Source organism: Lithobates pipiens, unplaced genomic scaffold (assembly GCF_037356315.1).
Source record: "Lithobates pipiens isolate NorthernLeopardFrog02 unplaced genomic scaffold, aLitPip1_a1.2 Scaffold_18, whole genome shotgun sequence".
Taxonomy (NCBI): domain Eukaryota; kingdom Metazoa; phylum Chordata; class Amphibia; order Anura; family Ranidae; genus Lithobates; species Lithobates pipiens.
This window is the reverse complement of record NW_027507758.1, coordinates 348,558,262-348,583,950: the sequence shown is the minus strand read 5'-3', so window position 1 is coordinate 348,583,950 and position 25,689 is coordinate 348,558,262. Positions and strand designations below refer to the sequence as shown.

At 43.5% G+C, this 25,689-nt stretch overlaps 1 protein-coding gene across 2 annotated transcripts in view; it reads right to left on the bottom strand.

The window, feature by feature from the left end:
- PPP1R2 (protein phosphatase 1 regulatory inhibitor subunit 2) overlaps window positions 1–22,413 on the bottom strand; it is a 32,828-nt gene extending 10,415 nt beyond the window's left edge. Inside the window, exons 1-6 of one of the 2 annotated variants that reach the window (XM_077487459.1) lie at window positions 22,197–22,413; window positions 13,963–14,070; window positions 8,832–8,918; window positions 7,623–7,714; window positions 5,741–5,905; window positions 519–573 (exon numbers count right to left, since the gene is read on the bottom strand). In XM_077487459.1, the coding sequence (XP_077343585.1) occupies window positions 519–573; window positions 5,741–5,905; window positions 7,623–7,714; window positions 8,832–8,918; window positions 13,963–14,070; window positions 22,197–22,315 (626 nt within the window). In that variant the 5' untranslated portion in view covers window positions 22,316–22,413. The remainder of the gene's footprint in view (window positions 1–518; window positions 574–5,740; window positions 5,906–7,622; window positions 7,715–8,831; window positions 8,919–13,962; window positions 14,071–22,196) is intronic. The other variant, XM_077487460.1, reaches the window with a different exon arrangement.
- Window positions 22,414–25,689: the final 3,276 nt, after the last annotated feature.

Below are 25,689 nucleotides of genomic sequence, written 5' to 3'. Positions count from 1 at the left end.
TCTTCCCACAGTAAAAACTGGCTTCAACCTCCCCAGCTGATCAGCCCTGGTTCCCAGCGATGTCTCCCCGCCGGAGGAAACACCGAAACAGAGGGTCCAGTAGGGCATGCAGGGATACATTTTGAAGCCAAGGTGGTGTTTCCAGTGAAGGGAGGAGCCAAGGTCTCTCAAAAGGTGGCTGTCCTGAAAGATATTCAGTGAAAAAATAAATAAATAAGGGAAAAATCTGCTGGGTAGTGGAGGTGTTATAGAGGGGTTGTTATTCAATTTTCTTCATCTGTTTGCCAGTCAACCTCCTGTGGCAGGCAGTATAATCCCAGGGTAAAATATAATTCCTTTGTCCCTCAATAGCCGATAAATAAAAGGATTTAAACACATTCACCATCTTGAGCTTCTCCTGACTGAAAAAATTAGTGTACATTTTAATCTAAAGAATGGTAATGTCATCAGTATACAATAATGTAAATACATTTTTTAATAATTAGGTCAAAAAAGGAAAAATAGTTAGTTAGACTTACCACTTTCTCTGGAATCCTCCATGAAAGCACCAACAACATGAGTGCCCCATCCTACCTATTGGGACAGGAAGTAGATAGTTCAAAAAGCCCTCCCCTCCGATTCACCTTGGTGTAAAACTTAAAGAACAACTTCACACCCAAATACCCATAAATATATAACTTTAACACAATACCCAGATTGATCTTGCATGCAATGCCAAATAGTCCAAGTCATAGAAAGTCGCTCTCCTGTAAATGTTAAGACAACATAGGTGGTCTGCATTTAACCTATGTTTGAATGCGATAAAAGTATGTGATATGGGCATGTATAAACGCCAAACATTTCTAAAGTGGTTATATTCTCTAACAAATGATTATAACCCAAAGCCTAGGGCTACCTTTACTATAAACTTATTGTAAGTCGGGGAGAAAATGGGTGCTGCCATGGAGGATTCCTGGAAAAGGAATTCTTGATAAGTCTGCATTTCTGTTTTATAATTCCTGAAAGCAACAATATAACTGATGTTTTTTTTCTCCAAATTCTTTAAAGATGCTAAGGAAAAAAAAAAAAAATGAGAGTCCAAGAGTTACAGTTGGTACTATGTTCTCATAATAAACTGCTGGCTTCCATAAGATAGAACTGCAAGGCATCCATGCTACTGACTGAATATTAGTTCATATTTTACATTGTGGGGCTTGTAAATAAATATTACGGCTGCCATACTTAGCTGAAAAGAAACTAAAAAGATGAATCTGGCTTAGGCCCCTTTCACACATTGTTGCCCATTTTCATGGACTCCGTTTGCTCAGCGGGGATCGGATAACAGGTCCGTCTCTGCACACTGCCAGATCTCTGCTCTGCTCTATGGAGGAAATCGGATGAAAACTGATCCACCTGTCCATTTTCTTCCGATCCACCAGACGGATGGAAAACATACAAGTTTTCTCCCGACTGATAAATTTCCTTAATTTCGTCAAAAAAAACAATGGTAAGTAGTTTAAGCTTTACAAAGCTTGCCAAAAACTGGAAACAAAGCCAAAATTCAGGCAAATAGCCACATACATTGCTGAAATACATACACAAGTACAGTTTGCATGCAAAAGGAATTTAAAAATATGATTGTGTTGCAAAAATACACACCCCTGCCACACAGGAATGCGATTGCTCAAACCCCACTACAGCAGCAGCACAGCTTGGTCAGGAACATTGATCAGAACACCACCAAGTCTTGAGTGAACAGCAAGTCAGCACACATCTGTTTGCTCTGTTTTCGTCCGTCAGCAAGTGTATTTGCATCAAAGTTGCATTTAAAAAATGGCTTGAATGGAAAAGCGATTTTATCACTTACCTAGGGAGTGCATCCCCGCAAATTTATCACCCACCGCAAATAGTGCAAACTGCTGAATGAAATCTCATGTGACCTCTCTAAATGGAAGGTCAGGAAACGGTCCTATTTTGGCCATATAAAAACGCCTTAAAAATTACATTCCTAACCACCTATACATTTTCACCTCCATTCCAACATATTCACCTAAAATATTCTTCACACAACTTTGCTCCCAAACTACAGAGTTTGTACGAGGGAATGAAAAACCCAGACTGAAATTCTCAGCCCTTACCAAACCTAAACATGAAAGGTGCTTGGGGCTCCATGATTTTGAACTCTACCATCATCACATCTCCTTAAAGTGATAATAAAGTCTAATGTTATTTTTTTTTTTGTTTAAAAATAACAAACATGTTGGTTTTGCACAGAGCAACCTAGATCCTCTTCTTGGGTCCCCATTTGGCGCTGCTTGCCGCTACCTCCTGCCAAGTGCCCTCACAGCAAACAGCTTGCTATGGGGGCACCCAAGCCGAGCAATGCTCTGTGTGTCCATTCAGACACGGAGCCGCAGCTTGGTCCTGCTCCCTCTCTCTAATCATTGGATCAAGTACTTTGATCGGGACTCCTCATTGGCTGAGACAGCAGAGGGAGACAAACAGACGTGTCTCTCATGCAACATTGCTGGTTTGAGATGAGGCTCAGCTAAGGAGGAGCTGGGCAGGGCTGCTGAACAAAGAAGGTTTGTTATCTTAATGCATAGAATGCATTAAGATAAAAGAAACATGTCTTCAGAACCACTTTAAGCTGAAGTTAAATTCGTCAGTTTTACTGCCCAACCCTTCCATCTGCTGTTCATTTACAGCGAGGAATGCTTTACCCAATTGCGCATTTGGTGGGGCCTGTCACCTACTCCTCACATATTGGAAGGCTGTTTTTACCACATACAATATGTGCAGATCAGATATTTTGTCCTTCCTTTGAGTGGCTCTGCTACAGAGGATTCCATGGGTTCCTATCTAAAATGAGAAAAGCACTCAGACACTGCTTCCTAGGGACGTGTCACTTTCTCCCAAGCCCCCCCCCCCATCACTGGAAATTAACTTCTCCTCTACATAATGTAGAATGGAGCCAAATATTCAATGAATTCATGAATATGGAAACCGTGGAGACATTTGACAGCAGACACGCATCTCGTGTACCAGTTGGCTGGCTCAGTCACTCAGATTCTTTCTGCACCATGTATTCTCTCTCTGAAGCATCTGAACTACACCCTCTGTCCCATTCACCTTTTTCTACTTATCCCCTATCTTTTCCCGATATCTTGTTACCAATTAATGCATATTACAATTCTATAAACTGATAAAAACTCAAGAAAGACATATTTGAACTAAAAATTTCTTTACATTTTTTTCCCTCCTGAAAGCACAATTAAATTAACTGGTGTTTTTAAATTAGATTTGTGTGAAACTTAAAAAGGATAAAGTTAACCTTTCATAATGGGTTACATCCATATTCAGTGAAAAATTGAGATTTTTGGGACTTTGAGTGAAGCACAAAATTGTGCCTCCATCCCGGGTACAAGAAATAAGAGGAAAGACATAGGGACTTTGGGGTTGAGATGTAATAATTTTTTTTTTTTTTTATCTCAACCCCAATCTGTCAACTGCTTCATTTAAAATCCCTAGGTCTTCCCTCTTTTCTTGTACCCGGGATGGAGGCACAATTTTGTGCTTCACTCAAAGTCCCAAAAATCAAAATTTTTCACATATACCAGGGATGGAGGCAGTTGACAGTTGCTAGGCAGTTATCCTCTGCCAGCTGTATTTGGGGTTGATCTGTGAGTTTGTGTACCAGATTGGTCCACACACACACAGTTTTTTGTAACATGTTGTTTAATCCTGGGCGCACTAGACATATCCTAGCATTGGTGGTTATGGCAATCAGTTCCTGGGCCATGTCTTGTTCGAGACCCGGAGCTGCGATGCGCTCTGCATGTCCTCCCTTTCCCCTCTACTTCCACCCCATGTAGGGCAGGAGGACGAGGTGGATCGGGTGGGTGCCCACATCGCATCGGCGTCGCGCACCGCCCCCTCACACGCCGTCACTGGTTGGCGTCGTTGTGGGGGCGTATATTTTCCATCTTTGCCGGCATAGCTGGACGTGGTGGCCTCAGTCATGGATGGGTTCCACTGCCCTGGCCGGGGCCACACCCCATGCATTGTCGGTTCAGCGTGACATTGGTGGCGTTTGCCGGCGCAGGCGGGATTGCGCATAAGGCGGCTCCTCGGGTGCTGTCCTCGCTTCCACACACGTGCAGACGCCACAGCTCGGCAAAGCTCTTGTTTTAAGCACACCTAAGGTAATACTTTGTGGCTCTATTACGAAGTTGCTTATCCCTTTTACCCTTATTTTTGGTATCCATCCATTAGAGACATTCATCTACTACTTTTATCAACCATTGGCTGCAATGTGGAGGTGATGGCTTGTGCTTTGGGGATGATGCCAGTGTGTGCCTGTCTTGTGCTGGACTTTTTGCCGCCTCAGCTCCGGGAAAGGACATTTCCTTTGGCCCAGTTTTCCACCCTACACCATAGCTTGGTATACATCGTAAGTATCCAGAATTGACATATTGTCTTTTCTGGTTGTACTTTTTCAATCTTTTGATGGTATCATATTTTGTCATTTCAGACACCCTAGCATCCTCCCCCGAAGAAGTGTATTCACAGAAACGCGTCGGGCACCAAGGATGCAGCTATTATGCTTCAATAGGATTTTACTCTGATGAATTTTTATGAGTCACATCAATTTATACTTGCCTTTATATTTTGTGGTTATGTGCTTCCCAGTTCATATACGCAATCATCTTAGGAAATTTGTAAATGTATTAAGTTATTACTCAGATATCAGGTTTTGTGTGTTGTGTACACATACAATTATGTAGGTTATGTCACGTGCGCATGCAACCTTTCATGTGTGTTATATATCAATATTATTTACATGTAATAAATTAATTTTTTATCACCACCCCCAATCTGTCAACTGCTTCATTCAAAGTCCCTATGTCTTCCCTCTTTTTTCTTACATCCATATTCAGGGGGTAACATTCTGAAAGGACTGGCCCCTACCCCCACCCCCCTGCTGTGCTAGCATGGGGGGGGATCTTTGCCCCCCTCTGATCATTTTAATCCTTATGTTGCTAGCATTAGTAAAAATCGACAGGAAAGTATATATATTTACTTGTTTTAAACTTTATTTACATCTCTTAAGTTGCTTCTTGTTTTTTTGCCTAGGCAAATGATGTCATACATCCCAGGAGTCTTCAGGGGGAAAGGGGGGGAAGAGAGAGAGATTTCTCTGCTAAGCACACTCTGCTGCATGCATGAGCAAAGCAGATGGATTCCAGGAAGTAAATGCTACATGAATCATTTGCCCTTACTCAAGATGGCCAAGTCCAGAAATGCCTCGGGACGTTTTTCAAAGCGATTTCTCAACAAACTAAAGCATAGAGACATGGATGGTTGAGTTTGCTTTGAATATTAAAAAAGGAATTCGTGTTTTTGGTTTATAGTGCTCAGATGCAGTGAAGATCTGGTTTAAAAGAGAATTATTGATAAAGTAGTTAAAAGGGCAATATTTGATGTATAGGAAACTGGTAAATTTAGTTACAATACAGCAGTGTGAACCGTTTTAACCTGCCACAAAACGTGCAATTCTGTTCAGCCATGTCTAACCCAAACACTCTAGGTTATGACTCGCTTCTCTCAGTTAAATAAAAGCTAGGTCCAAGATTGTCCTAGCCTGTGAATTTATCGTCAAGATGCAGCAAAACACTGGTGATGTCTAAATTGGGGTATTTTATATTGACCTTATATTCTACTGTAATAACAGAATTCAGAAAAAGCTCACAACTCTCACCATCGTTACCATCTGTGTCCGTTATATCTTGCATCTCCTCATCTTCATCTTCTTCATCTTCCTCATCTTCTTCATTGCTTTTTTCTATTAACTGCCTACCGAGCTTTATATTCATGCCTTCATTGTAGTGGTGTTTTCTTTTCATTTCAAACTCCTTTTTCTTTTCTGAGTTTAACAATACAAGATTCTGAATAAGTTAATGCATCAGTAAAAAAATAGCAAACTATAAACTGAGGCTTCACAGTAAATATCTTACTCTACAAGTACTCAGTAGAACCAAAAATAAATTACATGCAATGGGAAAATGCAGATCAGACGTCTGAAGGTAAACCTGAGGTTTACTCAGGTAAACTACTATTCACAGCTGCTATTGAGGATTGCTAGAAAGCTGTGACAGATGAGACAGAACAGTAAAACCCCATACATGCTATCAGATTTTCTGCCGATTTTTGTCTTCAGATTTACCAAAACCATGTAGTGCAAGGGCCTGCCTGATTGCATACAAATTGAAAATCCTAAGGTTTGACCTCATAGTATATGGTTTTCGTAAATCGGAAGGAAAAAAATAAATAAAAAAAATCAGCAGAAAATGTGATAATGTGTATGGGGCTTTACAGTTATAAGGAATAGCCCTTTTAAAGCCTTACCTCAATTTTTACTCTTTATTCTAACTAGAGGTTACTGTTAGAGTGGTTGTAAACCTTAGTCATGAAATCTGAACAAAGCACATACTGTATATCTGTAGTGTTTGTCTATCTCCAAAGCTCTGTCATTTCTCTCTGGGGCTTTGCTCCTCTTATCAGCACTTCACATCACTTCTGACAAGTTGTCACGACATGAGATAAAATGGTGATGGGGAAGAGCTCAGCACACAGCTTGTCTATTTACAATACAGCTCTGCATTGTTCCTGTGCCGTGTGTGAAGGAGGATGCATCCCTTTCCTCCAGTCAGGTCTCAAACAACTGGACAAGAGCGTTAACTGCAGCTCTCCATCCCCTCCTCTGTGCTCCTGACAGACACAGAAGGATTTTCAGCACTTGGAGTCTGGGTTCACAGTGTCTTCGGATGAGGCTCACAGCAGGGGTCCGGTGAGTACCTGTTCTCCATTTCAGGCCTGAATTTTTTCCTGAATTCGGACCTAAAACAGAGCCAAAGACAAACAGGACCCTTGTGCAATCCGCTCCATGGCCGCCATGGAGCTGTGTGAACCAGCTCCATTGAGAGCCGGTCAGTCTCCTGTCATGCGAATTGGATGCAGGGAACCCCCAAACCAATTTGCATGAGTGTGAACCGAGCCTGAAGGGATGTAGAAAAAAGAGAAGACTGCAGATAATTAGATTGTAAGCTCTAATGAGCAGGGTCCTTGGATTCCTCTTGTACCAAATTTTATTGTAACTAATGTCTGCCTTCATTTTGTAAAGTGCTGTGCAAACTGCTGATGATAAATAAATTCTATATAATTATAATAAACACGTATAATGTAACAGAATTCGTTTCATTTTTATCATCGGATTCTATTCATTTCACTGGGTATATTTATTATATACCCAGTTATTTATTTATTTTGGATAGTTATTATAGAAAAAAGTACAAAATATTGTTTTTTTTTCCAAAATTGTTGCGCTTTTTTGTTTATAGCACAAAAAAAATAAAAAAACCACAGAAGTGATCAAATACCACCAAAAGAAAGCTCTATTTGTGGGAAAAAAGGACAATTTGGTTTGGGTAAAACGTTGCACAACCGTGCGATTGTCAGTTAAAGTGACGCAGTGCCGTATTGCAAAAAATGGCCTGGTCAGGAAGTGGGCAAATCCTTCCAGGGAGAATATATATATTTATAATGTTTGTGAAGTCTTTTTTTTTTTATTTTTTATTAAGTACCTCTTTCCTCTGGTGTCAGCTCTTCCTCCTCTTCTTCACTGCTCTCTTCTTCAGTCAGGAATTTTGGTTCCATTCCTTCTGCGGCAGCTAGCCTAAAGACACGCAAAGCTTTAAAAAACAAAATAGGACCATCCTTTCTATATTTAACATCACACATCATATAGAGCAAACAGACATGTTCAAAGCCTTAAGCTTAACTATAGAAAAACAGCTAAATACACAAAGATATATTGCTTCTCCTGAAAAATGATTTATAAAAATTACTGCGTTTTGTATAACCAGTTTAAAAACTATACCTTTTCTCCTTTAACAGGTTGGTAAATGCCTGCTGGCATGGATACTAGGGAGTGAGCTATGTGTACAAAGGTGTATTTTCCACCATCTAGTATTTTGACCTTAACCACTTAAGCCCCGGACCAATTTGCAGCCAAAGGACCAGGGCCCCTTTTGCGATTCGGCACTGCGTCTTTTTGACAATTGCGCGGTCATGCGACCAAACAAAATTGGCGTCCTTTTTTCCCATAAATTGAGCTTTTTGGTGATATTTGATCACCTCTGCGTTTTTTTTTTTTTTGCGCTTTAAACAAAGAAAGAGCAACAATTTTGAAAAAAAAAAAATCCCATTTTTTTTCCTTTTTGCTAGAATAAAGATCCCCAAAAAAAAAAAAAAAAAAATTATTAATATATATAAGCAATTAGTGATTGATTGGTTTGTGCAAAAGTTATAGAGTTTACAAAATAGGGGGTAGTTTTATAGCATTTTTATTAATTTTTTTTTTTTTTACTAGCAATGACGGCGATCAGCGATTTTTATTGTGACTGACATTATGACTGACACATCGGACATTTTTTGGGACCATTGTCATTTATACAGCAATCAGTGCTCTTTAAAATGCACCGATTCCTGTGTAAATGACACTGGGAGTGAAGGAGTTAACCACTAGGGGGTAGTGTAGGGGTTATGACGTGATTATACATACACACACTTTTTTTTTACACTATGTTTAAGATAAAAGACATAGCTGGGGATTATTCTGGTAATTAAGACACACCACACATACTGTGGTGAAAAAGGTTGGAATTGTGTCAGAATCAAGCACAGAAAAATTAAAATAGAAAACAATCATGTCCGTTTTAAAAGCAATATCCTTCAATGGTTACTACATAGATTGCAATTCACATTAGAGGTTTAACAAAAAAAAATCTTACTTCTGTGCCAAGACATCTGCTGTCAAAGCTTCATTTGACTCTGAATCACTCATGGCTCCTTCATCATCATCGTCATCACCAACCATTCTGTGAAAAAAAAAAAAAAAAGTTATACTGTTGTCGCTTTAGAATTAGATGCTGTACAAAAGCATCCCATTTAGTAGGCAAATTTGCCAAAGCCTTTAAATGGATAAGCTGACCTTTTAACAAGTTACATCTGTACTCAGGGTGTAATATATTACTAAATCAGCAGCCCTGCACCCCCCCCCCCCGTGACCCTGCATTGTGACAGCAGGCAGGAGATCCTCTCCACTGCATCCACTGTCACAATTGGATAACAGTGCGGCTGTGCGGGACTCCGCCCACACAGATGCAAGATTCATTCACACAGATCTGCAAATGACAGCCATGGCTGGCAGCTTGTGGCTCTCAATGAACTGTGAATGCACTGGCAAGGTGGTTCATTGATTCTTTATGCAGTTCAGAGAGGTACAGACAGACAGCTATACTTAAAATCTGCAGGAGCCTGACATTTAAAGTGGTTGTATACCCAAATTTTTAACTTTCACCTACAGGAAAGCCTATAATAAGGCTTACCTGTAGGTAAAAAAAAATATCTCCTAAACCTGTACGGTTTAGGAGATATTTCCCTCGGTATGCGCCGCTGACTGCAGCGGCGCATGTGCACAAGGGGATTCTCGGCCTGAAAATCCGGCAGTGGCCGGCCGGGAATGAAATCTCCCACGCGCATGCGCGGGAGTGACGATATCGCGGCTCCGGCCACTCACAGCGCCGGAGCCGCGATACCCGGAAGAAACGCAGAGGGAGCATGTCAGCTCTCTTGGCGTGGATCGGGCCAGATGTCGGGGCCTCATTCTAAGGTAAGTATTTCATAATGAGCTAGTATGCGGTGCATACTAGCTCATTATGCATTTTGCTTTGCAGGTTAAAAAAAAATAAAAAATTGCGGGTTTACTACCGCTTTAAGGTGTAGAATAGTGCAAATGGCACTCCCACTACAGCAGACCACTGCACTTGTAGTCCATTGACACTTAATCTGAAGCTGGAGGAAGAGCCTGCAAGAGCCCAGCATTGCACTCAAGATTGTTTGCTTTAGGCGCCATGCACAACTGTGTTTTTCATGCTTTTTGCATTAACACAGGACATTATGTTTAACATGGGCTCCAATGGAACATGTTCACATCAATGCATTTTTATGTCTCTGCTTTTTTGGAAGGGGTCAATGACCTTTTTAAAATGCAAAACGATGCTTTTTTATTGCTTTTTTTGGTTCAACAGTCTTCAATGGAGACGCTGCAGAAAAGCATGCAGTGCGTTTTTTTCCACAGCAAAAATCACTGCAGAATCACTGAAAATCAAACTGCATTGGTAGGATTGGAGCCTTAAGCCCCATACACAATATCAGATTTTTGTCTTCAGATTTACCAAAACCAAGTAGTGCAAGGGCTTGACTGCATACAAACTGAAATTCCTAAGGTTTGACCTCACAGTATATGGTTTTGGTAAATCTGAAGACAAAAAATCAACAAAAAATCTGATAGTGTGTATGGGGCTTTAGGGTACCAAATCAAGCGAAGCACATTTGTAAAGCATACTACTGGGCTTTATATACAAAAGCCTTTTATAACCATTACTTTGGCTTTATAAATTGGTCCAGGTATACTCCGCTATATATCGTTACATAGTTAGTCGGGTTGAAAAAATAAATAAAAAAAAAGACAAGTCTATCTACTTCAACCATATAAGCGACATTACATTTTAGCTTGTGTCTTAACCTTTGAAAAGAACCAACCAGCAAAGAAAAACACTTGCCTTGCCCAGGGGTTGACAAATTTGCTTTGAATTTAGGAGCCAGTTAAAAAAGTTAGGAGCCAGTTTTTTTTGTTTTGTTTTTTTAAGAGCGTTAGGGATTGTCAGCTCCTGGGGTAAGGCCACTCATTTTAACCCCCTATCCCTAACTCACAATGGAGCACCCAGTCAATAACTCCATTGAAACGCTGTTACATCAGGGTTATGGGCTGACCAGAAAGAGTAAGGCTGGCAACAGATGGAACTGGCTGGCACTGGTTGCCACTGGCAGGCACGTGGAACTGCCAGATGGCACCGGTTGCCACTGGCAGGCACGTGGAACTGCCAGATGGCACTGGTTGCCACTGGCAGGCACTGGTTTGGAACCGGCAGGGGACATGTGGCACTGATTGGCAGGTGGCACTGGTTGGCGGCACTGGCAGGTGGCAATGACTGACGGTGGCACTGGCAGGTGGAACTGATTGGTTGCAGGTGGTATTGATTGGCGGTGGCACTGGTTGGCGGTGGCAGGTGGCACTGATTGGCGGTGGCACTGGTTGGTTGCAGGTGGTATTGATTAGAGGTCGACCGATATATCGGCCGATATTTGCAGTTTTTTAAATAATCGGCATCGGCCGATTGTGCTGATAAAAAGCCGATTCTACAGCAGGACTTTGAAATGACTTCTGTAAGAAGTCAGTGTAAGTTGCCTGAGTCCTCATAGCAACACTTTCCTCCTCTCTGGGCAGACTGCCAAGAAAAGAACTAAATGATACAATGTTTACACTTGAATGAATGAAGTCATCTCTGTGTGTAGAAGTTCTCAGTTTAACCATTTAAAGACTAAGGGCCGGCTCACACTGCGACGCGAGGCGAGGCGACACGGCTCGCCTCGCCTCGCTCCCGCAAGTCGCCCCCATTCAGTGCTATGGAACCGTTCTGAGAGGAGCGACTCGTTTTGCTCCGACTCAGAAAAAAGGTTCCTGTACTACTTCGGGGCGGCTTCGGGGGCGACTTGCATTGACTTCTATGCAGAAGTCCTCTGCAAGTCGCCGCTGACCCCCCCTGCAAGTCGCGGCGAGGAAGTCGGAGACGCCTCGCCGCGGCTCGCAGTGTGAACCGGCCCTTAATCTTTTCTGACACTTGTTGCTTACAAGTAAAAATCCTGTATTTTCTGCCAGAAAATCACTTAGACCCCCCAAAAATTATATATATTTTTTTTAGCAGAGATCCTAGGGAATAAAATAGCGGTTGTTGCAATATTTTATGTCACACGGCATTTGCACAGAGGTCTTTCAAATGCATTTTTTTGGGAAAAAAAATACACCATTTAAAAAATAAAATAAAAACAGTAAAGTTAGCCCATTTTTTTTTTTTGTCCAAAAGTTTTGACTACCTGTTTTTATTTAATATATAGGGTTTTTTTTTTTTTTTTTATCTAGATCATACATACAAGTAAACTGATTGGAGGTTTGTTTTGTTTAATAAATGTTTAAATGTAAGAAATTTTCTGTATCACTTATGAAGGCTGCTTTCACACTGGAGCGGACAGGCGTTGATGGTAAAACGCAAGTTTTAGCGGCTCTTTACCATCATTTTAGCGGTGCTATTTGGCTGCTAGTGGGGCACATATGACCCAGCTAGCGGCCAAGGAAGAGGTTAAATGCGCCCATGAAGCACCGCTGCCAAATCGCATTACATGCGCTTTGGCAGTGGTGCCCATTCATATCAATGGGCAGGAGTGGTGGAGGAGCGGTATACACCACTCCAAACGTGCTGCTTGCAGGACTTTTTTTTTTTTAAGATCCTGCCAGCGCATCGCCTCAGTGTGAAAGCACTCTGTCTTTCACACAGACTGCAGGGGAGCCATTTTGCAGGCACTTTACAGGCGCTATTTTTAGCCCAAAAGCGCCTTAAAAAACGCCCCAGTGGGAAAGGTGTGTTAGATCAAGGGGGATTAAAAATAAATAAATAAAATAAAATCGGCCTAACATATCGGCCCAAAAAAAATCGGCATCGTATATCGGCTATCGGCCGCCATGATTTCTAAATATCGGCATCGGCCAGAGAAAAACCCTTATCGGTCGACCTCTAGTATTGATTGGCGGTGGCCCTGGCAGGTTTCACACGGAGCACTCTGTTGCTGAAATGTAACAGAGGAGCTGCCAGAATTGAGATTAATGTCGGAATGGGCGGGACCCAGCCGGGGTGTGAAACTGACAAGTAACAGAGGCGGATATGTCAGATTTGAGCTTGATGTCAGGGTGGGCGGGACCCGGCCGGGTGGGCGGGACTCAGCAGCTATCAAACACTAGCCAACGATTGGGCTGCTTAAGAAAAGGGGCGGGCCACATACACGTAGCGGCCCGCCCAGATCCCGTTGGCTGGTGTTTGATAGCTGCTGGGTGCCGCCCACCCGGGTCGGGTCCCGCCCACCCTGACATCAAGATGAAATCTGGCAGATCCTCCCCTCTCCGTTGCTTGTCAGTTTCACACACTTAGCGGAGGGAGGACGACGGCAGTCAGTGTTAATGCTGCTGCATTTCAGGGGCATCAATAGTGAGTGGGCTGGTGGCAGCTTAGGCGCCTGGGGTTTGTCGAGCCCTGGCCTTGCCGTTAGCGATTTAAAAGGTTAATTCTCCTTTTGCATCCAAAAAATAAAATGTTACCAACCAACACCCTAACCATTCCTCTGGTCTGCCCTCAGAACTTACATTACAAAACAAGGAAAACATGGAAGGGCGACGCATGTCAAAAAACAACTTATCAGCCACCTTACCAGGCTGGCAAGTGAGCTGGAGATTTTTCTTTGCTGTTTGATGTCCTAGAACAGTGATGGCGAACCTTGGCACCCCAGATGTTTTCGAACTACATTTCCCATGATGCTCATGCACTCTTCAGTGTAGTTGAGCATCATGGGAAATGTAGTTCCAAAACATCTGGGGTGCCAAGGTTCGCCATCACTGTCCTAGAACTTGCTTGCTGTTGAACAAGTTATCTGACATCCCCATCTACCCATTTACCAATCCGTACACTTTTCACTCTGTACACAGCAACTGCATGTGTTGATTGGTCAGTGCAGTCACATTACTGTTACGGCAAAGCAATTATGTGAACAGGGCCTAAAACTTAAAGTCACCTGATCAATACAACAGCCAGAAAGTTAGCGTTTTCAAGAGAGGTCAACAATAGCAGTCTACATAGTTCTCTTGGTACATTTATAAAATGTGCTAATTTACAAGGATTTTATATTAATCATCTAGAGTCATCTGAGTGGTTGTCGTACTTTATATATATTAAGAAATTTGTCTGACATCCTTACCTGTGGAAGGGTGTGCTAGGCTCATCTATTTTCATTAAGCCATAGTCTTTGTCAGAAGGGTGATATGTTGCCAGAATGTTCATTTCATCCCACTTCTGTGACTTCTTACTAGAAGCAAATACAAGTAAAACTCCAAGTCAAAACGTTTTCAAAATAAAAACAATTCAGCCTCACTTTGAATGACGATATATTCAGTAAACTGCCTAGTCATACCCAACCACTGCCAGATGCCTCCCAACAACCAGCATGCCTAACACCTGGATACAAATCTCCAATGTATTTTTTAGGCTACTATAATTGATCATTGGCTCTAGAAAAGCATAAGCATAAAAAAGCATAAAAGTATGGAAACATTAAGGCAAAAGACATATTTAAATGAATATGGCATAGGGTAGGCAAATCTGTCTTTAATAGAACCAGCAATAATTGAACTAGGCAAGCATCTGAATATTCAGTCTTAGGCTTTTTACACCTATGCAGTTTTAGTGCTTTTTGCATTTTTCAGATTTGCACTACAGTCCATATAACATTGTTTCCTATGGAACAAGTTCTGTGGTGCAAATCTGCAAAATGCTAAAAGCACTAAAACTGCATAGGTGTGAATCCAGCCTTAAAAGTGGCTATAAATAATTGCATATACCCAGTGAAGTGACTATCCTCAGGTGATACACAGATTAAAACAAATCCTCTTACATACAGTAAGTTGCATCTGTTTATTTGCAGCCTTCGCTTTTTTATATCTGTTTAAAGTGCAGAATTTATAAAGCTTGTCTGAGCTGTCAGAAAACAGAGGGTGGTGAGCTGAAGTTACACTCTGTAGAGCTCAGTAAGGAGATTTTTGAGAGCTGATTGGAGGGAAGGGACACACCCCACTTCACACAGGAACAGAGATGAGGCCGCCAATCAGCTGGAGGTCCCTCTGTTCACCTTTTTTCTCTTGGTGTCAGGAACATGTCAGAAGTGACTCCTGCTGACGAGGAATGAAGCAGCAAAACAGAAATTACATTTAGTGCTCTTAAAGGGTATTGTAAAATAAATACAATTATATATATTAGAGCTGCACAATTAATCGTTAGAAAAATAAAATAAAAATTGTGACCTCGATTCAACCCTCCTGGTGATCTCTATTGCAGAGTTTGCCAATTCTTTCACATAAACAAGTAGAGAGACTTAAATACTCACTTAGCTGTAAAACAAAACAAAAAACAAAAAAAAAAAAAAACATCTGCCAAGTTTAGCATGAAACATTTTAACTAAGGCCTCTTTCACACGGCCGATCCGTTCAGGTCTGCCTGTCAGTTTTTCAGGCGGTTCTGAACGGATGTGCCATAGAGGTCTATGGAGCGTTGGATGTCAGCGGCGACATGTCCGATGACATCCTACCCGTTCCAATCAGAAAAAGTGTGATGGAGGAAAACCTACTTTTCCATCTGTCTTGGGATCGGATGATGATGGAGCGATCCCCGCTGAGCAAGCAGATATCCACGGGGCAGATCATCACTGATCCGCCGTGTGAAAGAGGCCTTACTCTTCTTAGATCAAAGGGAGAAAGTTGTGTGATAAAAAAAAAAAAAAAAAAAATCTGGGCAGTCTGCCAAATTTTTAAACAACCTGTAAATGCAGGAAGATTAACCACTTAAAAAAAGTCTAAAATCTTTTTTTGTCCTGACACTTGTTTCTCAAGCTAAAATCAATATTTTTGCTAATTACTTGGAACCCCCAAACATTACATATATTTTAGCAGAGACCCTAGGGAATAAAATGTCAATTGCTACAATATTTTGTCACACTGTATTTGCCCAGTGGTCTTTCAAAACGCAATTTTTTGGGGAAAAAATACACTTCAATTAATAAAAAAGCAAAAACACAAAAACAGTATAATTTGCCCAGTTTTTTTTTTGTTTTGTTTTAATGTGAGAGATGACGTTACGCGGCAAGAATCATGAGAGAATCGTGATCTATCCTCCAAGAAAAAAAAAAAAAAAACATGATTCTCATTTTATCCAGAATCGTGCAGGTCTAATGTCAGCCCCTCTATTAGAGGCTGGAATAGCACTGTAAATACTGAATTTGAGCTGTCATTGGGCCGGGCCCATCACTCGCGGCCACTTTACAGCTCTGATACATTGCTTCTGAGGGAGGGGCCTGATGTCAGCCGGGGAGATCAGGTGGCTGCTCGTCTCCTAAGCAGAAGCCCTGTCTTATAGCTGTAAAGGGGCCGTGAGTCACGTGACCAGCCTGAAGACCACTCAATTTAGGTATTTGCACAGCTCATTTTTGAAAACTAAATGACATGGTGTGCTATGCCAGCCTCTCTGAGAGGTTGGCAGTGAAAATTTTTGAATTATATTTTAAAAGAAGGGTGGCAGGAGGGGGAGGCCAGAGAGACACAGATAGGGGTGACAGGCAGGAAGGAGGGGGGAGAGGAGAGCGGAGTAGGGCAGCCTATCACGGAGGTAGGCACTTTGACCACAGTGATCAGGGCGGAGCTGCCCCGATTATTGTGATACGTTTAGAGTGAGCATACAGGAAGTGCAATGTTCAGTTTTTTGTTTTTTTTTCAGTTTAGAGGGGGGCAGATTACATAGCAAGTGTTGTGCAGTGTAATCTACTTTTAGGGACCAGGATCTGCATTTTTTTTTGGTTAAGAACCCTTTCACACTGAGGCACTTTACAGGCACTACAGCACTAAAAATAGCACCTGCATAGCGCCTGTAAAGCCTCTCCTGTCTCTCCAGTGTGAAAGCCCAGGCTTTCACACTGGAGTAGTGTGCTTGCAGGGCGATTAAAAAAAAAAAAAAAAAAAGTCCTGCAAGCAGCATCTTTTGAGCGGTGTTATACACTGCTCCTGCCCATTGAAATGAATGGGCATCGCTGCCGATCCTCCGGGTTGTTTTAACCCTTTTTCGGGTTAGCAGGGGTCAAAAGCACACGGCTAGTGGCCAAAAACCCCATGCAAAAACAATGGTAAAGCGACGCTTTACCGCTGACGCCTCAGTGTAAAAGGGGCCTTAAGAAATCACTTTAATTGAGACAAGTACAGATAGAGGGATATCCTTTGTCGATATTTTCTGTCTGGAGGTTTAATAACCACTTTAAAATAATTACAATTATGCAGGCCTTCCTATGAAAAATGTATACTAGTTTTTCGTTAGTCTAGGGACACCTCAGAGTCAGATGTGAGAGCACCTCTAAAGCACGACAACTGTCATCAACTAACCAAATTTAGTCACATAACACCAGCTGTAATCACGTTGAAACATTAACAATAACAGCATTGAAAACAGTTCTTACATTCCTATAAAATACATTACTCTATTATGCAATATTGTTAGGCAGGAGACAACATGTTGAGCAGCATATTAATCCGCTGGTAGAATGTGAACTGTCAGACTCCGGGTGACCTCTCAACTAGAACTGGTAAAGTGGCTGTAAAACTAATACACAAAATATAAACAAAGCAAATCCCTCTATAGTGTACACTAGAGCTGCATGATTCTGGCTAAAATGAGAATCAGATAGATCACAATTCTTGCAGCGTAACATCTTTCACATAAAAAAAAAAAAAAAAAAAAAAAAAAAAAAAAGGGCTAACTTTACTGTGTGTTTTTTTTTTTAATTGAAGTTTATTTTCAATATTTAGACTTAACTAAAACTGGAGCACTCTGAATCTGCGAGCCAAACAGCTTCTAACTTCAACTTGTTCAATTAAGCTTTGACAATATAACCTGGAAGCCGATTGGTTTCTATGCAGAGCTGCAAGCTCTCCCCCTAAACATCAATTATGTCTGCAGCTCCGTTCCTCTGCCATCAACATGAATCACTTCTGACAAGTTTTCCTAACACCAAGAGAAACTAAGTGACTAAGTGACAGGGGAGGGCAAATCCTGTGATTGATAGCCTCAGCACTGTCCCTGTGTGAAGGGGGGAAATCAGCTCTCAGTTCTTCTCACTGATGTAATGTCAGCTCTCCCCCCTTTTCAGAGCTGAGAGGTCCTGTGCAAATTCTGCACTTTGAATGGATGTAGGAGAAAAACAGCTGTACATAAAACAAGTACAACTTATGTTAGGAGGAACTGTTTCATTCTCTGTATCATCTGAGGCCAGTCATTACACTGGGTATATGTAAGGGTTTACAACCACTTACAGACACAAGAGTCTTCCTCAGACAGTAAGCTAATAAAACAAGAGATGAAAATTATTTCATGGGTGAGCTGGTACATTTAATTTCAAATTGAATATCCCATTTCCTGGATGAGCCATTTTGACTGATCCAAGTTCAATAAATTACTGTGAACACAGGAAGTACCACAGGTCCACTATTCCCATTCCCCCCCCATTGAGAGGACCAATGTCACATCCCATGCAGTAGTGAAGACCCTATATACAGCCTAAATCAAGGGTCCTCCCCAGACACACAGAATACACACTCAACAGGACCCGATAGGCTGGATTTAAAGCAAAAAATAAAAAAGGCCCCTTTCTTTGCAGTGCCGACACCTATTCTGCAGAATGCCGATGTTGTGCCATATAGTGTCCGGCCATCATATAGCGTCCGCCTGTGTGCGCAGTACGGAGCAGACAAAGCTTCAGAAAATCTCAGAAGTTGAACGGCGCCTGCGCCGTGAGTGGAGGTGGTGGCCCCACCATCCAAGCGGACATAGGGTTGTGAATATTAGAGGGCCCCTCGGGGGCGAGCTTCGCTCGCCACGCTTCGGGCTCGGCCTCGCTGCACTCGGCTCTTTTATATTTCTACTCCATGTCCACTTGGATAGTGGGGATGGAACCTGGACTCACGGCGCAGGCGCCGTTCATCCTCGGCAATTTTCGGAATCTGTGTTGCTGTGTACTGCGCATGCGCAGTACACAGCTGACACTATCGGATGGGGGACTTTATATGACAAGACACCGGGAAGCTGCAAAAATGATCTGGCCAACTTTCTGATTATCAGCTCTGCACACCACTCGCACCTCACTGTTGGCCAATGTGACGGTCTATCACAGCAATAAGCCAACATTGTGGATGAGGAGGCAAGAAGTGGTGGTCATTTAGGCATCAGTGCATTTTGGTCTTGAGGCTCTCCGCAGAGAAGCAGATCAAATGCGACAACATAGGAGGATATTTTGAAAGGTTTTCTGTAGCCGCAGTTACAAATCTAAACCTGAAGTCCAGGAAAACTAGACTGGGCCAATGTGGTTACACCCGATTGATATGCAACATCTGGAGGGCTGCTGAGGCTTCTCAAATTGGCAGTAGTAACCCATGCTTCATACAGTCTGAGCCGGGATTTTCCATGTGGTGCTGCAGTGACTTCCTTTCCTTTACACTGAGGATGGAAGGGTTGCTTTCTTGGCACTTCCTCCAGCTAAAAAAAAAACAAAACAGCTTGTATTCTTTTCAAAGAATAGACGACATCTGACGATTGCATGAGGGTAGAGTGACATCCGCTCACCTCTGCTCTACACCTTATCCAATCACAGAAAGTCTTTTATTAACTGAAAAGAATACAAGGACTTGGAGTGAGCTATACTAACTGTACGTGATGGCAAATCCTTGCCGCACCACCTGGATGATCACAGTAGGAACGGACAACCACTGAGAATATGAGCATCGCCATCAGCCCCTTGGATGCGTGCACCCGTGGGAAGTCCTCTGAGCCCATCTTTAGCTGGGTGTCGGCGGAAGCTGAGGGTTCAGAGTCCTCTCACATGGACACACTGGCTATGCCCACAGCCCCCTGGATGTTACACAGAGGTAATTATGCTGGCCCAGAAGTTTAAAAAGTGTTTTCCCGAAGTTCAGCTTTGAATATTAAGATATATATGCAAATAAAATGCCCACCTCCGATTTGATGTATTGTCAAAAGATGCAACTGCCATAAAAATTTACAAAAGCAATGAGGATACACTGTGTGTATTTTAATTCATTACACAACTTGAGTGGAAGGACCAAAAGTAATTTCCATTTTTAATGAGATTTGAAAGATCAATCTTGTCATAAATAATTTATCTAATGGAAGCATGTACTCTACAAAATGTAGTATATAGCAAATTAAAGTTGTTCTAAAGGCTTAAAGTGATTTTAAAACCTTTAGATTTTTTTCTCTTAAAATATTAAGCATCATAGATGTCTCTGAACCGACCCAATCCTCCTCTTCCCAGGTCCCCCTGCCAACACATCAGGCTCCGCTTTTTCTCAACGTTCCCCCATAGCAAGCTGCTTGCTCTGGAGCTGGTCTGAGTGGGTTTATAGAAGCAGTGTGGCACGGTCCAATCCTCTACTAAGAGGTTTTGACTTTTGGCAGCAGGAGCCAATGGCTTCCTCTTGACTTGGTTAACAATGAATGAAGGCTTTAGAGCGATTGCTCTCAATCCGGCACACACGTTTGCTTTTGTATGTAAAAATATGTGTGGAGGTGAAGAAAGAAAGCCAGCAGTCAGGAGGTTAAAGTGATTGTAAAGTCTCTTTTTCCTAAAAAATAAATAAAAATTAAATAATAAACACGTCACACTTACCTGCTCTGTTCTAGTGGATTTGCACAGAGCAGCCCGGACCCTCCTCTTCTCGGGTCCCTCTTCTGTGATCCTAGCCCCTCCCCCCTGTTGACTGCCCCCAAAGCAAACAGCTTTCTTTGGGGGCCCCCCCAGCCAAGTCACAGCAACCTGTGTCCATTCAAACACAGAGCCCTGACCCGGCCCCAACCTCTCTCCCGATTGGCCAGCTGACTTTGCTTGACAGCAGTGGGAGACAGTTTTAGGGGTGCTCATGCACATATAAAGGCTTTTTATATTAATGCATTAAGATAAAAAAAATAAAAAAATAAAAAAACTTCTGACTTTAGAATCTCTTTATCCACTTCCCACCCAGCCTATATCAAAATGATGGCCGGGCGGTGGTTCAGTTATCCTGACTGGGCGTCATATGATGTCCTTGAGGATAACAGCCACCACGCGCTCATGGGGGGGGGGGGGGGATCGTGGCGATCGGTGGAGCTGTGTCAGTCTGACACACCGCTCCATCGATCTTGGTAAAGAGCTCTTTACCATGTGATCAGCCATGTCCAATCACGGCTGATCACAATGTCAACAGGAAAAGCCATTTATCGGCTTTTCCTCACTTGCGTCTAACAAACACGAGTAGAGGAGAGCCGATTGGTGGCTCTCCTGACAGGAAAGGGGTCTGCACTGATTATCAGCACAGTCCCCCCTCGCATGCCCACACTAGACCACCAAGAGAGCTGCCAGGACCACCAGGGAAGGGGGCAACATGTGGATGGCCAGGTATGTACCCCATGGCCATCCACATGTGAAAAATATTCCCAATCCGTGCCAATCAGTGCCCACAAATGGGCACTCACTGGCACCATTATATAACAGATGCCCAGAAATGCCACCCATCAGTGTCACTGGTATCCATCAGTGTTCAACCTATCATTGCCACCCATAAGTACCCATCAGTGCCGCCTACAAGTGACACCTCATCGGTGCAGCCATATCAGTGCCCGTCATTGAAGAAAACGTACTTATTTACAAATTTTTTTTTAACAGAAACGAGAGGAGAGGGGCAGTCGGCCGGGAGGGAGGGAGGGATTTGCAGTTTGGCGATCCCTGATCTAAATCAAATCCATTAGGTATTTTTAGGCAAACAATTGTGCAGCTGTAAGATGCATGAAAATATTGACATTGTGGGATACTGTTATCCACTTATAACGGCACACCAATGTACGTGCACTGCAGCACAGTAACACACTACACACGTGTTGTGGCGTACTGCATTATAAAAAATAAAATAAAAATGACATCCGCCTTTTTGTTGTATGAGGCTGCACATTGAAACAAATAGGTTGCCCTAACAAGACGCACAATAACATGCACCACACCACTGTGAACCAAGAAAACAAAGTAATAGATTCACTACAGATGTGTCAGGATTCCCTTAGTAATGAGAACCCCTTCGTAACGAGAGCCTCTTTTCCTTTAGGGCTCATTCATAACTTCACTAGTAAAGTGAAACTAGTTCCAGAGGAGTGCGCAGTGTGGGATTAGCAGTGTAGAGACTGCCGTTCTACTCAGAACATGTTATACTTTCTGTCAGTGTGATTTCTAGGTGCAGCAAGGTGATTATCTAGCTGTGAATCGGATGGTATGTCTCTATGTCAGGTGTCAGCAGTGACAGGTTGATGTACGCAGTTATCTGGAGAGCCCCCCTCCCCTCAGTATCGGCCCCCTCCCACCTCTGATCGTCCTCTCTGTCCTGGACGAGCTCATCCTTGGTCAGCACACGGACGCCGCTCTTTTGGGAGCTCTTGTTCTTCAGAATGCCTTTGATCGGCCTCTGTGTCTGCTCATCCATACTAATAATCGAGGCTCCCGCCTGCACTCAGCCTTCACCGGCCGCCTTCCCTCGCTGTCACCGCCCGGACGTCATCGGCGGTGGATTTCACGTCACATCCGGCCTGACAGGAGGACGCTAAAAAACGGCGCCGCAACTTCCTGCACGGAGGCGTCACTATGGAAACAGACGCTTGTGGGGCAGGTGGCATGTGCTTGGTTCTCCCTATATGAGCTAATGGATTAGCGCTGATGTATGGGGGCAATCCAGACAAATCCAAAACTACTGTTTGATGGCAACTTATAAAGCCTCATGTACACGGGACGCTGCTAAATGTATGTTCAGAGGCAGTTGGACCCTTTTTTCAACTGCCCCTGAACTCATTCAATGATATCTTGTGTGACCATGTACATAGTCTTGTTTATTGTCATTTTTAGGCAGTTGTGTTTAACAGTGTTTGCTTGAAAGCAAAAAATTGGGTTCAGACGCCAAAGTTTCAAACATTTTAGAAGCCAAACGCATCTAAACGCAGTAACTTGCATTTAGCCGCGTTTCATTTATAGGTGTTTTTCCTTTTGGGCATTTAAAAAAGAAAAATAAATATATATAGTGCCAGCTCCTGAAGAGCACACGCTATGTGTATTTGTCATTTAATATTCCTGGAACCGCAGTTTGGTTTTGGGTTCAATTATACTAAATTTTGATCTCAGTACCAGTCTAGCTGGATTGCATTGTGTTCTGTTTGACCATAGGTGGCGCTGTCATCTCTGGCAGGTGCTAGAACACAGTCCAGTTGGGTGCATTCAGTGCCAATTCTTTCTCGGAACCAGCCCAATGGGAGTGTCGTCCTGCTGTGCATTCTGGGAGAGGGTACTTGGGGTGCTGACGTCACGTGCTTCGGGGTTCCGGTCCAGAAGTGCTTTCTGTCTGTTTGGTCCTGGTCCTCCTGACCAACCCCCAGGGCTCTCATAGCCTGGGGTGCGGATCCACCCAATTTCGAGTCTTAAGGCTGGCTGGCCCGAGGCAAGGTAACTGGAAGGAGGATTTGGAGGTGGTCCGGTGCTGTCTCGGTTTGTGGAGAGGCCCAGCAACTGGAGAAGCATACAGGGGAGGACTCTTCGGGAGAAGGCCACGCAAAAGCTTGGCTTCTCAGAAGGAGCCTGGAGGCTTAGTTGAAAGACCCCAAGCGAATCTGATCTCGTATCGCCGGACCAGCTGCGAGATACTGGTACCATACGAGGGTTCTCTAAGTTTTTCTACATCCTTCAGTTATTCAAGTGTTCTAAAACAAGTCTGTAGCAGAGACTTTATTCAAGTGTCCTATAGCAAGTCTGTGGAAGAGACTTTGCTTTGTTTGAGCACTCTGTCGGCTGCTAGGCCTAGTGAGAGAAGGACTATCCGATAAGGGTGAGGATCCAGTTGTGAATGGCTATTCTCTGGATTTTCTAATGTGAGAGACTCCTTTTTCTATTTGATTAGGTTGCAAGAGTACCTGGACTTTCTACCTAAACCCTCTAACCTTTTTTGAGAGACTGTGTTTTGTTTATTCCTTCTTGCAAATAAAAATCCCTCAAGTGGATCTGGTGTCAGTCTCTACAGTTCTTGGGCCATCTACCTCGGGAAACCCCTAGACATACACGAGGTCAAGAAGGTAATGATAAGCCCAATAAAATCAGCCACTCCTTCGGGGTCAGTGCTATATATATATATATATATATATATATATATATATATATATATATGTTAGAAGGCTGGCTGCAGGCTAGCCTGGATTTGTAGGAGGAGTCTGAGGGTATATATATCTCTCCTCCTCCTCCATGAGATCCTTCATCGGATCGTTTCTGGGTCAGGAGGGGGCAGCTGAGAACCGACACATGTCACTTCCGGGTGCTGTGCGATGGTCGGCTGCTGTGGTGGTGGCGGCGGCGGTTCCTCTCTCTGTACTCATGCCGGGCACCACTGAGGAGACCGCCCGCCCGCCTGGCCACTCACCTTCCCTTCACCCCAGGGTAGATCTCCAGGTAGAGATGGTTGTTCACGCCGGGAGGGGGGGTTTGATCCCACCCGCCTGCTCCTCTCCCCATGTATAGCTGGTTCCACAGGGGGCCGCCCGTCCGCTTCTCTCGGTGTTAACGCCAAAAGGTGGGGCGGTTGATCGGCTGCCCACCTGCTCCTCTCCCTATGCACGGCTGGCTCCACGTGGGGGCCGCCCACCGCTTCTCCCAGTGTTACCGCGCGGAGGGATGGCGACCGCTTGCTCCTCTCTTTCTGCAAATTGTCATCACTGCAGCCTGTCAGTGGATTAGACCACATGTAGCAGTCATGGTACGGACAGATGTGGGCTTACTAGAAGATGTACTATGCTGGGGAATTGTTTGTGCTTTTTTTCAGGTAATGACAAATCACAGTTTATCAGGTCATTCATTGTAAGCAGGACTCGGCAAGACCTGGAAGGGCACAAGCCACACAACACTTGCTTGGTTACATTATTATTTTGCCTTCATTTGACCACCCAGGATTCATGTGGGCCATCAGCATCAGTGGAGGAGGGGGTGGAGGTGTACAGACCCACGGGACTAGGTGAGCCGCTCACCTCTCACTGGGCAGATCCGATTTCCCGTAGGGGCCACCTGCACGATTCTCCCGGTGCTCACGAGGGGGGGAGGGGGGAGCGCTCACTCAGCTCTCTCAATGCTCTAATATGTTTGCGTTGGAACCATCCCATAGGTATGTGGAATCTTTGAGGGGATGCCACCCGCTTTCTCTGGTGCTCACGCGAGGGGGGGGGGTCTGTTCTCCCTAGTCATACTAGTATGGGGGGGTGTATCACCAGGCCATCCACTTCCCCCAGTGTTGCAGTGGTCATTTGCTGGGAGGGGGGGGGGGCCTGGGTCCTCTGGCTTATGGGTAGGGTGCGGAGCTTCCTCCCTCCAGCCATGGCTTTTCCTGTCATAGCAGATCGGTCACAGCAGTACTTGTCAGCATGGACTGCAGTCCTGTAATTTCTGTCGATTTTCCTGTCGCAGTATTTTCCCGTGTAGCTTTCATTCGTTGCATTTTCCTGTCTTAGCTTTTCAGACGTATCGATTTTCTTGTCGCAGCTCTTTCCTGACGTTTTCTGTTTGTATCTTTTTCCGTGTAGTTTTCATTCGTAGCGATTTTCCTGGTTAGCTTTTTTTGTAGTATTATCCTGTCGTAGCATTTAGTTCATTGCATTTAGTTCATAGCATTCCTGTCAGCTAGTGCTCACAGCCAGGGTCTGTCACATCTACGGATCTATACGGGCTGAGGTTTCGTTTAATGGTTGACCACTATCTTCTCGCTCATATACCATACGTCATACGATGCACGTTCATTTCATTACATCTGTATGACTACCCACCACGGTCTGTGGG